Source organism: Tinamus guttatus, unplaced genomic scaffold (assembly GCF_059628265.1).
Source record: "Tinamus guttatus ecotype Peru unplaced genomic scaffold, ASM5962826v1 Tinamus_guttatus_pri_ptg000702l, whole genome shotgun sequence".
Lineage (NCBI taxonomy): Eukaryota > Metazoa > Chordata > Aves > Tinamiformes > Tinamidae > Tinamus > Tinamus guttatus.
The window spans coordinates 548,494-564,309 of NW_028289236.1; the positions used below are offsets into that span (position 1 = coordinate 548,494).

The following is a 15,816-nucleotide window of genomic DNA, read 5'->3' on the forward strand; positions in this document are numbered from 1 at the left end:
AAGCAATCCAAATTATTTCCAATTCTGAGCCAGGCTCTCATCTTTTTTGTGTCATTCAGCGGAGTGTTGTGTTTAAAGTCTGTCATTTCTGTAGCGTGACAGTAGATGGTGCTGATGGAGTGTATTTAAGTCATCTGGGGGGTTGTCATCTGCTCTTGGAGCTACCTGGGCCTTCTGGGGTGCAGACAGGAGCTGGCCACGTGCAGGGTGCATTGGCAAATGTGCAGGCTGTAATTAGACTCGAGCAAATTCTAGCAGTTACTGCTGATTTATTCATATTCAGTCGTGCTGCAGTGCAGAGCTGCACGAGGTCTTGCTGCTCTCCTGCGATACGATGCTAGTGCTTGGAAACAATATGAATTGCATAGGTGGAAAAATCACTAAGGGTTTAAAAAATACTGTGTCCAAATCTTTCTTAAAAGAGCCTTTAAAGTAGGTTGGTAATAGTCTCCAGATACATAAGTCAGTGAGACTTGTAAGGTTACTTTAACTGGAGCATGGAGACTTTTCAGGTAATATGTGACAAATACGAAGTGAGAATCTTCTTTGCTCTGTGATCACACTGTTTCAGTTCTCTTTCCTCTTTCCCAAGCAGCTTTCCAACCTGTCGTCTGATGTGAAGCAAATCTGATGCACAGGCAAAATACTTTGAAGGTGCTTTGATTAACAGAAAGGGCTACAGCATCTCCTTGAGCCTTTGAAGCATCTAGACAGGAGGGGACTTTTTAAGTGCCACTGCTCCAGTAACTTCAGTTTAAACTTGCAATTTAGCCATAAAACTCAGTCTAGCATAAGCCTCAGATGTACAAGAAACAAGGCTGGCTTCATTCCTGTGCTCTGTGTTGTGGCAGAGAACACAGAAGCTACTGAAGGTTTCCACTTGGTCATGCTGTTGAGCTCCTCTTCTTGGATTGGTTTGTGTTTGTGGCTGTGAGCTAGGATACCTCGGCTGCTTTGTGTCTCTGTATTCCTAATTCAGGAATACGGATGAGATGGAAGTATTCGAGATGAGACATTGTGCGAGAGAATTCCCTCCTGCGGATTGCTTGTTCGTTGGAGTAAAAGCAATCCTGTCCCCTTTCATGGGTACCATTTTTGTGAAATACAGAGATTTTAGAGGATTTTCTGTTCCTAAGGTATACGTTAAACTAAATGCTGCATTTTTCCTCTAGTTTGTAGTGTCTGCCTCCTTTTGTTCAGCATTGAACCTGCTTAGTTACAGTTGTGTACTATTTGCAATATATGTACTATTTGATGAATATTTAATCTTCTGCCTACTAAAGGTTGTATGTTTTATAACTTAGAACTCTGACCTTTTCTTACTCAGTATTCAGATCTTAGAGACTCTGTTCACCTATTGAAATCTGTCATCCTTCCCTGATTTGGCTAAAATTATCTCAGATTTGCTTCCTGTATCTGATATCCTGGAGTCCCCCTGCGGTTTCGAGGAGCAGTGGTCAACAGAGTAGGTGCTGCTTTGGAGAGGAGAGCTTAAACAGTCCTGCAGCAGCCAGCAGCAGAAATATTTTTTCAGCCTTTACAGGTGAAAGCAAGTAAATTAGTTCTGTTAAGGCAAAATCACTTTAAAATGTTCAATACTTAACGTGGCAGTTGTGCCCTGGAAAGGGAAATATCCCTTTCATTTGAAGTTTTTCTGGTGTCAGAAGGAATACAAGCGCAATGGAGAAGCCTACGCCGGTTTGTGCTGACATCATGTCAGCTCTCCCTGCTTAGTAGCTGTACCTTGGCTCTGCTTGTTAGTTGTGGCAATGTTCTGGGTACTTCTCATTCTGAATGCTTTCAGTGCTCAACTACTGCTGCATCCTGAGGCTTCCTAACACCCGTGCCCTGCACACACACCCCTGTGGTGAGGAGAAGCTGGAGAACGTTTCAGCCCCTGGAAGAGCTGCAGTAAAGGCGTTTGGAAGGAGCTGAAGTATTTGAGACCCACCTGACTGTTGACAGCAATGTTTCTCAGGTTGTAGCTGGCAAACAGCTGGTGGATTGTGGCCTGTGTTGATCTCGAAGTTATGTGCTTACACCCATTTTCATTCTTACAGGTGGTTTTTAATGTCTGTTGTCAGCAGAAATCAGCTTGTTGCTCTGTCTGCTGGCAGTACTGGCAGGAAGCTTCCTTTGGTTGTTTGTAGATCATTATATGGATTTTCTGTCAGGGAGACACTTGGTCAAAGCATTTGCAAGTTATTTGTAGAATTGCATGAAAAAAATCTGACCTTTTCGTCCACCAGAACTTTTCCCGAATAAGGGAAATTTAAAAGTTTATTTTATCAGTCTTTTCAGGGGCATTCTAACCTTGCAATACCACTAACTCAGAGGGGCTTTCTGGATCTAGCAGGGCTTTTTATTAGACAGTATAACATTTTAGCTACTTGAAAGAGCTTACTACCATTATAGAATAAATATAGGATGTGTGAACTAATAAGTCTCACCTTAGCTTTCTCCACAACAGAATTTAATGTAAAGTTCTCTCTCTCCAGTGGCTGTTGTTGATGCTGCATTATTTTTTTTTATGGTCACTCTAACTCCCATATGTCCACATTCTTCTTACTTGAATGTGTGTAGTGGTGAGGCTGAGGTGTGTGCAGCTCAAGCTGTATCACTGCTGTAGCAGCAGGAGTGCTAGAAAAGCCTGGATTGAAGGGAGCTGCCTGATCTCCAGCTCAAAACAGGGGGCGAACAAGATTAAATATAGGAAGTAGCAAGGAGAACAGGCGCTTGAGCAGACCAAGAAAGTGTGTGGGTTTCAGGGCTGGAGGTGTTAGCTGAGTTCTCACTCTACGTTTATGTTTTTAAACTTCAGTTGAGGAAGGTGGGTCTTTTTATTTTGTATTTCTTTACTTTGTAAAAAGTACACTGCTTGCTCAAAGGAGCAAACAGATTACCATTACCACAGGAGTGTTTGGCCCCTTCTGTCTCTCTCTGTATATCAATGGTGTGTTTCTCCCAAGGCCATGTGGGTTGTAGTCACCGAGCTCTCCTTGTTTTCTCCTCTTTGTCTTTGTCTCCTCTTTTCCCCATTGCGTGCAGCTAAATGTGAGCAGAAAAGTCAGACTTTGCCCAAAGCCGTTAGTCCGTTAGTCGGTGAGGAAGAGAATGGCTTCACATAGGGGTAAATTAGATGTGGTGAGGGGGGAAAACGCCGGGCTGAAACACAGCTTGTGCTCTGTGCTGATGCTGGAAGTGTTAGGCTCCATGGTGGTTTTATTGATTTTCTGTCTTCATCTTATAAGCATCTCGTAGACCCAATGGGGCTATTACATCTCAGGGCCTGATGTCGCACTACAACTGCTTTTAAATTAGGTGGTTTCTAGTTTTGACTGGTTTGGGAAGCTGGTCTCAGTTGATGATGGGACTAATGTCCTCCTGGACATCTTGAACAGCGGGAAACGTGTGGTAGCCATGCGTTGGGCTGTGTATTGGCTGTTCTTCCACCACAGTTCCTCTTATAAATGGTGCAGACTGAGTACGAAAAGGGCTTTCAGTGCTACTTCAACCTCAGTGAATCAGTGCCCGTTAACACAGAAATCTGAGTATGGGGAAATTTGCATCTCTTAAAACTACCTGTTAGGCTACTTAGGTCTCTGATTTGGAGATACAGTAGTTGTGGAGGAAATGGATAGGAGACCTTGTTAGCAGGTCAGCTCCTTCCCTGTTTGAGCTTCACTTTTGCTTCTTTTTAGTGGCATTCTGCAGATAGGAGTGATGATAAGGGAAGTCAACACACACTAGTTGTGTGCTGAAGAAATCTGCATGGCCCCTGGTTAGGTTATCCGTTCCTGCTGCAATTCAGGGGGGTCCCATCTCCTGCAAAGCTTTAGCTATCAACAGGATTAAAAGGTAGCTGCCACTGTTAAGCCGTGTCATTGATCCAGCGGAGCCATATTTAAATTTCCATGGATGGATGACTGGGAAACATGGTAATATCACATTGCCCCATGTGGGGTTTTTCTGTTTGTAAAAAGGCTAGAAAATGCCACTGTTGCTGTTGACTTTGGGAAGGCTAGTAGCAAAACTTGGCATGCATACCCACGTAAATGTGGGACTAAAACATTATTTTTGAGATTTGCATATCTGTGTACATCTGTTACATCCAAATATATTTGGTGTGTGTTTCTATGCATTATGCAAAATGCATTAGCTGTGAGAAATGATTATAAGGCACGCTGGAGGAACCTTGATTTATTGCATGGAGCTAGGATATATAATGTGTTCCTCCTATATGCCTTGTATTTCTTTGGAAAGTAAAAGACTAATGCCAAGCCAAAGAGTTTTCCTCCTCTTTTGTATGTTTAGAAAGAGAATTTGCTTTTCCATATCTGGTAGTGATGATAAATGGCACATGAGGATGCCTTTGCTATTGCCATCTGAGGGAAAACTGTCCTTCCTTGCTCGCTTCTGCTTCCAAAAAGATCCGAAAGGGTTAATTGTCACATGGGCCTCTTGCGGATGGTAGCACTCAATGCAGTGTTTGTTGTGCCCTGCCTGAATCCTGCAGTTTGAATGGACCTTGACTAGGTGGAGAGAGCTGGTAGTGAGGATGTAGCACAGGGTTAACTCCTCTTGCTGCTGTGGCTTGCTGGAATAAATTGCTGTGTCTTTATGCTGAGCTATGAAGAGAGACAGAGGGAGAGGTAGCGCCCTGGGGACCTGACCTGGCCGTGGACTGGGGCTCCCACGGATGGCATCTCTCCTGGCTGCCACTTCCAGCATGGGGACGTTCTTCAGCGATGTCAGGCGTCGCTGTAAAAGGAGGCGTAAGAGGCGTTCTGAGAGAAAAGGTAGCGTGTGTGTGTGTATTTTTTTAATTGCTATTCTGTGAAAACAAACTGCCAGGATTTCATAAATGTGTCGGTGTAAAGATTTTCAGGTGAGGTTTGAGCCTTAGTTGCTAAATGTAACTTCAGTGTTTTCTGCTTGGATTTATAAAATTGAAGAAACATTTTGAACCGAGTCTTTCAGAAAATACAGGGAACTTTTCTGAGCTGCAGTTTTTTGCTTTTTCACTATCATCTTTACAATGATATTTGTTTTATCTGTCAGGTTACGTTTTTTATACGACATTTAACAGCTGTAAATGCTGTTATGTGTTAACATATAACACTGGATAGTACCTAAGCATACAGCACTTTCCATATAACTTTTTTTTTTTTTCTTCAATGATAAGTATTGTCCAAGGCAGATATTAAAAGGGTCCTTTATAACTTCTTTTTCTTTCAGGTAGTGACAATACAAAATAGTCAAATGAACAAAGCATGAATTATGGCTATGTTTGTACTCATACAGTGATTCTTTGTTCTTTCAAACATTTGATTAAAAGTAATTCAATGAGCCACTCAGGGAAACAAAACCGAATGCTGATGAGTTGGCCGATACATTTGGTACCCCTAGTGTTTTTCTGCCTTTGGAAATGCTCTGTGGGGAACAGAGTGCTTCAGAAAATGTTTGAAAATGGAAATCTACTATATGTTTTTATTACTTTATTTAAATTGGGAAACAACATACTTTTAGATGCGACTTTTTTCCATATTAGGGATGCCTGGTGTGTAATGCGTTTAGAAAAAGAAGAGATTTGGGTTGATTTTTTTACCTTTTTTATAATACTGCTTTTATTGTAAGTATTACAGGATGCCTTGCTATACAAATCGCTTAGATATTTAGCTAACAGCTGAATTTTGAGTTGTCACATTATGTTTAAAAAATCAAAAAATCCCCTCTGCTACACCAATAGAGTGAAAGCCTGCATTTATTTTAACAGCATATCTGAGAGAAAGGAGATTTTTTTTTTTTATTCCAAGTACCTGACTTTTTCAACATTTTTTTTTCCCTAAAAAAAATGTTCTGTATATGCACTGACTGTCTGGACCCAAATTAGTTAAGTAACTGAGTAATTAATATTTCCATCAGTTGTTTATTATTCCTGCTCTTTTCAAAGCTTGGTAATCTCTGAGCAACGATTAACCTTTTTTCCATTATTCTCATCTCTTATTCCAAAATGAAAGTTTTTCAAGTGCTAGCAGAGGCTGTTACTCCAGTTGTCAACCGATTTTAGAACAGGTTATTAGGAGTAAAACTGAGGATTTGGATCATATCCACTTTTTGATGCAAATACGCAGTTTCCATAGTCATTTATGGAATTTGTCATTGGTCAGATGTCCCTAAAAATTACTGAGTGCTAATTCTCAATCAGTGAAAACATTTTTATACCTGCAGGATCTGAGAGATTTCTGAACATCTGCAACTAAGTAGGTTATTCATGGGCAATAAGTGAGTTTTTATCTATCTTTGCAGTTTTACTGCTTTATAAAATCTGCTGTAATACAAGTTTGGAAGGTCAAAGGAGTCAGAAATACCACTCCAGAACACCAGGTGAAATCAGAACTGGGTTATTAAGGATTTTGGGACCGATCAAGCATGTGTGGGCAGGGGGTGAAACTGTTTGTTGGAGTGAGAAGTTTGTGTTCATATTCCTCTTTCTGAAATCACTAATCCCCATTTCTCAAAGCAGGCGATAATGCAGTTCTGAGTGCAACCTGTCCTGTACCGAAGAGCATTTTAAAATCTTTCTGTATAGCCCAAACCGACTACACAAACCAATGGAATAAAATGCCATGGGGTTCAGTGGGTAAAGATGGGAAGATCTACCTTTTAAATAAACGTGCACAAGAAGCGCTGGGGCACCTCTCGGGAGAGGTGACTCCTTTCTGGATTCTGTAGCTGGGACTGGAGCAATCTCACGCTTGGGTCTCTGCCCTTCGGAGGGCAGCGCTGCAGCAGAGAGCACAGGAGGCTTCTGGCCATCCTGTCCTCCCGCCCAGCATGGACGTGGGCATGCACATGTTATTTGGAAACAGTCCTCTCCAGTCTCCAGGCATTTTCTTTAACTGCCTCTGGTAAACTGTTCCGTTCCTTTCCCAGTCCTTTCACTCATCCCTTGTTCTGAGGTAATATTTTGTTGTTGCTGTAATACTTTGTGTTGGTTGAGAACCCTGGAGCCATCTACCTCCTTCTCTGAGTGGATTCTGCCTCCTTGGCAGGTTTTCCTTGGTGTCCAAATGCTCTTCATCTCACGTGTCATTTTGTATTACTGTCATGCTCGAGAGCCCAGCAGTGACAAGAGCCCTTGCACGAGGTGCTGTGGAGTCAGAGAGCAAAGGACAGGCTCCTTGCTCTGGCGAGACAATAACTTGGTGCCAAATTCAGACAAGCAACAGATAGGGATGAACAGGGAGGTTGTGATGTGTCCCAAGTCCCCTGCCCAACCGCTGTGGACAGCAGGATCAGTGACTGCCTATACCAAAAGGATGTGTGATACTGAAAGAAATGAGGGGGGAAAAATAAATATAAAATTAAAAAACACCATTAAAGAATATTGAAATTTGTCATTTCTTTTGTACTCATCTGTAAAAAGGCTGATGCCTCTTTCAGGCTTAAGCGGCAGAGATGGTGCCACCATCCCATTTAATGCAGCATTTTTTTCAGTATGTGGACATAACCCGAAGGCTTTTGAAGAGAAATTACCACTGTGAAGCCTACAATTTAGTGAAAGCTAAAAGTTTAAGTCCAGAAATGTTTTTGTTTTGGCAGTATGTCTCCTCTCCTTGTTTATGGAGAAACCACTTCGTTACTTAATTCAGTGTCTTCTCCTGAATGGGCTGGGGAGTGGAATGGAAATCCTCTTGCAGGAACAAAGAGGTGTTTTCAGACCACAAACTTGAATGGTCATAAACATATTATAGTGCTGATAGGAAATTTAGGATAATTACAGTCCCCCAACATCTATGCATGTGAGTTTTGTTACTGAAGTAACACGTGAAATGGTGACAAACATAAGGCATATTTTTCTTTCTCGTGCACTTGAAGGCATAGTAATGATTAGTCTAATGATGGCTAAGTAGGCATTTTGCTTTTTTCTACTCCTACCGTGAAAAGTAAACCATAAAGATTGCAAATAGTGGTTTGCTTGATGAGAATTTGTTTGGTTGAGGATATTGTGGTTTAAAATATTTTTGATTGCCGAGTAACAATATTTGAATTCGCATAGGTGTTAACATGGCAAATAAACCGTCTGTATTTTTATTGACTTTACGCACTTTATCAGTACCTGATACTCCTTTCTGAGTCACAAATTTGTAAATGTTTGATCTGAACATTAAATTTTGCATTTTAATCGCACGTGACGTTAGCTATGATTTTACAAAACCTGTTTCTTAAAGTGACCATTTGACTGTGCAAGTCTTGCAGTTCTCCTGTCACAAACTCCTCTCGGGGCGATCAGGGATAATGTTTAGGGGTTTAATCTACAGATCTATGGCTCAACAAGGTTGACTATAGAGATGACTAGTGATCCTTCTGTAGATGAAATGCTGTAGGAGGGCTTGATGTCTGCCATCCCAGTGGGATGCACAGCTGCGTGGTCAGCTCCGTCCCTTGTTTCAGCATCGCTACATATTATCATTCCTACATATCATTTTTCATTCTTGGATGCAAGTCTTTTGTTTTCATCAATAGTTTTCTTTTTTCAGTGTTAGTGAAGTTCTGTTTGTGTGTTTGTTTTGTTAGCAACACAATTAGATGTATGGACCCAGTGTTCGCTGTGCTTTGCATGAAGTGTCAGCATAAAGCGTCAACTAAGACACTGAAGCAAATGATATGCCTAGTTACTTCTGGCAGTTCTTGACTCAAGAACAGCTTCTCCATTTCTTTGTAACCAGCTAAAGCTCAGTAGTGTTTTAATGCTAATATTATTTTCCGCTGGAAGTGGGAAAAGAACCTACTGCAGAATGTAGTGATCAGAGCTGTTGTGCAGCAGAGAACATGATACAGCTCGAAGCCCATCCTTGCAGAAGTGATCAAAGCCCTCCCCAAATCCACGGCAGCGGTGCCTGATTTCAAAGAAAAGATCTACATAGAAATGGGGAGATTAGCTGAGGGGGTGCTAGGGGAGTAGGATCTTTGCAGGTGACGGGTAGACTATTTGAGTTTGTGATTCTGGAGATGAGATGAAGGCTCAAAGGCCTTGAGAGAAGGACAGAGGACCACAGAGTGATTAAATAGCAGCAGCCGGCTTTGGGTAGTCTTGGAAATACTGAAGATGCTACCAGTGATAGTGTTGCTCAGGAAAATAAATGTGTCTTAAAAAGAGGAATAATGTAATGTGGAGTATAGGATTTACCTACTATGTGCTTTAGGGATGCTGAGAGGCAGATGCACAACAAATTCAAAGGATTGACAAGTACAAAACAAGTGACAGTTTCCCATGGTTTGATCCACTGTTTAAGGCTGCCAAGATGTTGATCCTCCACATTGCTTTCCTCACCATTACACCAAATCTTTTGGTAGAAGTGTGTGTCATGCATCTTTCATGCATGGTTCTGCCTTCGGTGTTCCCTGTTTTTGTGCTTGATTCATTTTCTAGAAAAAAAAAAAAAAGAAAAAAGAAAAAAAGCCCTGTGTGTGCCAACACAGACCAGACCGAGCCAAACAGATGCTCATCAGAACGGTATAGGATAAATGAACTGCATCTTCAGTGTATCAACTGCTCAAACTGTGTGTTTTTTATGTGCAGTGTGAATTTGACATTGGCTTTACCTTGAGGTGTCCTGCTGCTTCACTGCAGGAAGAGCATTTCCTCATTTCACCAGGTGTAAAGTTGCTGTCACAGGCAAACTGCTGACTCTAGAAGTTATCTGCAATAGTTGTTAAAGAGAAGTTGTCGTTGCAGAGAGATAATGCGGTTTCTATACGGTTCTACTTTGGAGATGTGGCTGCGTATATACTTTCAGAGTAAAAATATTGTGGTCTGATGTAGCAAAAAGCAAAAATGCTTGCAGAAGTCACACAATTTGCAGTTCTGCAGACTGCAGCTCAGCTGAGAAATATGAAAACACAGAAATATGGACAAAGTTCTGCAAAAAATGAGCTGTTTGTGGTCACTTGGGAAAAGCATATGGGCAGCCCAGGGAGAAGGCAGAGCCCAGGCCTGCAGATGCTAAAGGAGATTGATCACTTGAGCTTGTATGTTGCCACATTAAAGCTTAAAACCCCACTGCTCTATTTTCCAGACAGAAGCAGTCTCCGCCAGCCAAGAAACCAGCAAAAGTATTTCACCATGGATGTAGACGACGAAGAAAACATGAGTAAGATGTGCTTATTTACACAGTAATAAATTATGTAATCGTTTCTGAAGGTGATTTTTTTTCTCACTAGCACAGCAGCTGCCTATGAAGAAATTTTGTAAGCACAGATTACAGCACTTTCTTTGAATTTTTGAGCATGTTACAAGAGAATGAATCAGAGCTTTTGCACTTAAAAAAAAAAAGCTTTTAAATACATATGTTCATATACTAATCCAGTTACCCTATATATATTTCATATTTCTCTTCCAACACTTGGTTAATTATGCAAAATATTTATATTTCAAAATACTCTGTAGTTCCATAACATGACTCTTTCTGCTTTAAACTGGCAAGAAAGTAATGATGACTGTTTTTTCACATAGGTTAGACCGTTTGGTGTATGGCATAGATATCCCACATATAGGACTGATGCATCCCACTGCATGAGGACAGGTAGCACAGAAAACACTCTGTTCCCAGTGTACTGTGTCCCACAGTTCTCTACCTGCTGTACTGTTTATTCCTCACCTCCCAAAAGACCTCAGATAGTATTGCAGGTCAGCCCGTCCTTTAACCAGGTGGGATTCATTTAAAAGGAGGTTTTGTGCAAGCTTTCCTATCAAGATCAGAGCCTTTCGTGCAGTTTTCATAGGTTATCGTAAGGCTTGATGCAAATAAAAATTGTGATTACATGAGACGAGGAGGGAAGAAAGCTGATCTGAAAGGTCAAAGGCCTGCCCCACCTCTGTACAGTGCATCAAGCAAATATGTTGATGATTTCCAACAGGATAATTCCTGTGGTCCGCAGTGCACAAACCATGTTAATGGTAGCCAGTGTCATTCTGGGCTTGTTGGGCTTTTTCACCTGGAATGCATGTCTGTGGTTTGCCTGCCTGCTGGTGGGGCTAATTATGCAGTGACAGATACCTCAGTGTTCTGCTACCAGAGTGTGCTCAGTGACAGAGAGGTAGGATCCGGCCACTGGAAAAAGGCAAATGGTCTGGAAAAGGGAGAAATCCTGGCAATGCAGATGAGGAGGGTTAGGATCCATTTAAGAGATCAGGATGGGGCAGGTCACGGGGAGAAGAGAGAAATGAAGAAGACAAAGTACCTAAAATAAGTGCGGGAAAGCAACAGTAGAAAGAAAGAAAAACAAAAATAGGAGCTAAAAAAATCATGGTGCTCAGCTCTTCACATACCTTTGACATCAGATGGTTCTCATTAGACAGCTGATTGTTCCAGACAGCTAATTGTTCCAGTTGTGGCCTAGCGAATTGTTTAAATATATGTTTAAGCACAGAAATGGTCAAATGTAGTGACTGTCTTAATTGAATACATTGATGAAGTGCTGTGAGTCTGCTAACACTGTGGTAGAATTTAAAATCCAATAACTTGTGGAGAAAAGTGTACTCACTGAAATATTATTAATATATTTTAAAGATTTAAAGATTTAAGAATATTTTTCAACTATTTTTTTGTGTGTGTGAAAATGAGAGAAATGTTTTGTTGTGCTGTGCTTGTGTGCTACATTTGACTGTAATTTATAATCGAAAATGGAATAACAAGTATGTGCTTGTTCCCTTTGAATGGCAGTGGCAAAATGCCATATCTCAAAGGTTTTTTGAAGCCCAGCAGTACAGGAGCCTTTAAAAAAGAACAGCTGAAATTCAGTTTGAAGAAGTTGCAGCACTTCTTATTGTGTAATGTTGGATTATTGTGTACAAAAGCCTAAAAAACTTTTGTTGTTTTAGAATGCATCATCAGCTCAAAGAGTGAACTTGCTTGGAATATGTCTGCTATCCCTTTCTTTCTGGTATAACGTAAATTGGTTTAGGTGGAACAAATTACTGTTTATGGAAGTGGCCTCCCTAAAGAGAAGTCCAGAGAAGTAAGAGATGTAATTGGATAATTCACATAATTTGAAGATAATTCTCAGATAAAACTTCCTGTATCCCAGTAAGGAGTAAATCTAAGCATGAATAAGAGGTGCCTCGCTGAGCTAAAAAAAATAAAATCTCTTCAACAGTGACATTCTGTAAATGTTTTAAAATATTTAGTTTGTGTCTGCCCCCCTTTTTTTTTGTTATACGTTAGGATAAGAAACTGTTTGAATTCATGCTCTCAGCTTAGTAAATACCTTGAAACAAAATGTTTTGGTGGCAGAATTGATTTCTTTCACTGGAGATGTTGGCATGTGATACCGTCAGAAATGTTTTTTGCCTAAGCAGTTTCCATAGACATCACTGAGACCTCTGGTTCGAACCACCAACTATTTTGTTTGGAGAATAGACCGTTTTTATAGAGAATGTCATAAGTAAAAGGTAGCATTAGCATTTAAAAAGCTGGATTCTGTTGTCAAGGGTTTATATCTATATTTACACCACTTGGAAATGGTGGATGCACTGCAGCTGTCATTGACATCAAATGATTCTCCAAAGTTTTCATTACTTTTAAAGATTTGAAAAGATATTTAAAAACTAGTATTGGCCTTTTTTAAAAAGTCTTGATTTTTGAGTTTGTTTCCCACTTAAAGCTGTGTGACTTAACATAGGAAAGACATATGAAGATAACATATGGTCACTTGTAAACCTCAATAAAAACTTTTTAAAAAAAAAAAGGGAAAAAGAAAAAGTATCCATTACAAAATGCAGATTTTTTATATATATAGTTCAAATTGTAAATTTCTTCTCTTACCAGCTCTCTTCTATGCATTATTTATAATGTTTTAGCATTTATTGTTCTAAGAGCTTTTTAGCCTTATTTTACATATTGCTTTGTTGAAAGCTATGATACCACCAGCAAAACCTTATTACGGGCTTTTCAAAAGATCCAAGGTGGCTTTTAGGACATGCATGGAACAGTCCACATCTTCCATGAGTTCTGCTTTGGAGCAATGACATTTTAATCCCTCTGAGCACCACTGTTCCTAACTAGAGTTATGATGGGATCCGGAATCAGCAGGAGCTTTCGGGGTGAGCCTGCGCCTTCCCATTTTCTCTGAAGTGAGTGAAAGCCTATGGAAGGCTTCTGGTCTCTAAAACAACGTTATCAAACCCTAAAAATAATTGCAAGAGTGGGACAGCCGCAGTGTGGGGCTGCTTCTCCCGTGTGGAGAAGCACTCAGTGTAAATAAATGGATACTGTGAGGAGAGCTAAAGGGAGAAGAGAGTGAAGGAAGGTAGCGAGGAGTATGTGAGGAGCTGATGAGGTTGCTGTGCTACAGAGATCTGAAAAATCATGAGCAGCATGAGGTGCTCATCTAAAACTGATGCAGCAGATGGTGGGTTCAGAACAGGCTCGGGGAGATGTTTTCATGCAACCTGTTGTGAAACTGAGAAACTAATTGCCCGAGACTTTGTGGATGCTAAAGTAGCTTATGTGGCCTGGAAAAATGCTGAGGAAAAACTGAAGCTGCAACTCACTGTGTGCTGAGAGATCGTTCTGGAGAAGTATCGCTATGTCCTTGCTCTGCTTTCATGCATCTAGCATCTGCTTTTGGCCCATGTCAGACACAGGATGTTGGACTGGGTGGCTGTGAGCTAGCCAGGCCATTCTTCAGGTTTGTGCTGGGTTGAGAGGCCTTGAAAAGAGAGAGATATTTCTGAATGGTGGGGAAGGGCTGAGTTGGAGGCGTTATTAGACATTAGAATATGGAAAACGATTGAACAACCTCTGATTTTCTCCTTAACAGGTGGTGGTAGTAAGTCTTAATTTTTGCCTGTAGCTGTTCATCAGTTCTAGGATAATTAGGGGAACTCACAACTGCTGGGCACAACAGGCTAAGGAGAAGGACTGAAAACAAGTCTTCACTTTACTCCTGGGAAGCAGCTGTCCTTTCTTCTACTCCCATGATTTTGGGGTTGAAAGAGATCAGAGTCTCTTCTGATTTTCAGCAAAAGTTTTGCCCTTTCCATCATGTCTGAGTCTTGGATTTGGCTCTCTTCTGTGTTGTATGACCTTGCCTACTCATGGTCCTCCAGTTTTGCCTCTGGCTGCTAGCTCCCTGCTTGCCTTCTCTTTCCTGGTTTCTTCCACTGTGCAGGTTCTCCAAAGCTCGTGGCAAGGAGTAGTTTTCTTTCTTTTCTTTAATTTTTTTTTCCCAAGACAAGGTAAGCTTGCAAAATTCTTTCCTGCTCCTTCAATTCACCTCTTTGACAGCATACATTTTCCCTTGTGTATGTAAAGGAGATTTAATAGTTCCTCCAACTGCTGTAGTCCATACAGATTTATGTTTATATTATTCACTTGGCATATATTCAGTTTACGTCTTCCTTTTCTGTTTTCCATAGATATTGGTCCTATTGTTAGTTGCCTTAATTAAAAAAGGAAGATACAGATGGGAATACTTTTGGATACTATCATGTAGTGTTAATTAAATGACCTCCATTTTAGCGAAGAAGTTATGTTGTTTGAAAGCAAACTCCTGATGCCACTAAGAATAATATTACAAAAATGTTTTTAGATAAAATATATTTTTTAGAGATTACGGCTTCAAGCAAGTAACCCACTGTAAGCAAAGTGTTAATGTTTTATTTTACTTAAATTCCTTCAATATAGTACAACAAAGAATATAAAGAATGTATGAATACTCTGTATTGACTGTTGTGGTCCCATAGTATTCATTTGTTGAACGACATAATTTGTGATGGAACAGTACAAATGATTATTAAGGATATTTCTATTGATGAAGCACTTTGAAGTATTTAGTGTTTTACTGTTATATCGTTTTGTGTTAAATACTCGATGTTAATATTCAGTATTGAATTTAGTATGTACCATTATATAATGTACCATCATGATGTAACAAAATGTGTTCCTACTTTGGCTTTTTCTTTTGATCTTTTTTTTTTTTTTCCCCCTCTCTTTCTCTCTCTTTGAGCACCGAAAGGAGTAACCTATCGAGCTTTTGCTGGAGGATGTTATAAATGAAAATTTAGTAACCATTCCATCAGCTTTGTAACCTGGGCGAAGTGGTGTGTGCACTTCAGTTATGATCTGTAGGGAAGTTTATAGTGCATTGGAAACTCATCAATGTGAAAAAGGATTTCCACCTTGACTTGCTCTAAACTTGTTTAATATTTATCACCTCTTACCTGAGTGGATGTATTATAGCACTCCTCTTGGAACAGAGGAGTTGGAAACACTCAACCTACTAAATTTGCCTTTTCAGTTGTGTAAATTACAAATAATTCATTTAAGTAGTTTCTTTACAGGGTAAAACAGGTCCTTGCAATTATAGCAAAAATAATTCTTAGAATATACATGTGACATCATTGCTCAAACTTTCTACTTTAGTAAGTCATTTATATAACAATGTCACATTACTTAGATATCATTGTTGTGCTTATGCAGCATTTGTCACTCCTTGTGCTCTATACAGCCTTAATAAGCAACCTTTATCATTATGATCTTTGCTTTTATTGCTCAGGAATGCCAATTGTCTTTTACACTGCCAGGAGTTGCAAAATTGCATGTGAAATAAAATGTTTCTCAGTAGTTGGGCTTGTGTAGGCATATACAAACTCGTGGCATAGCCAAATTTAAGCACAGAGTAGTTTGCAGATGTTTTTCTGGGAAAAGATGCAATATATCTGTGGCAAATTTTAGTTCAAAATCTAAGACCATATATCCAGAGAGAAGCCAAAGCTAAATTTAGCATGCTCTGCTCTGCATTGCACTG

The 15,816-nt window shown here is 40.1% G+C and overlaps 1 protein-coding gene across 3 annotated transcripts in view; it reads left to right on the forward strand.

Moving 5' to 3' along the window:
- Nucleotides 1–15,816, forward strand: part of ADARB1 (adenosine deaminase RNA specific B1) — a 65,943-nt gene that overhangs the window by 22,948 nt on the left and 27,179 nt on the right. The window contains exon 3 of one of the 3 annotated variants that reach the window (XM_088536715.1): nucleotides 10,083–10,157. In XM_088536715.1, the coding sequence (XP_088392841.1) occupies nucleotides 10,130–10,157 (28 nt within the window). In that variant the 5' untranslated portion in view covers nucleotides 10,083–10,129. Of the gene's footprint in view, nucleotides 1–10,082; nucleotides 10,158–15,816 lie in introns of those variants that run through there. The other 2 variants (XM_010221924.2, XM_088536716.1) reach the window with 2 other exon arrangements.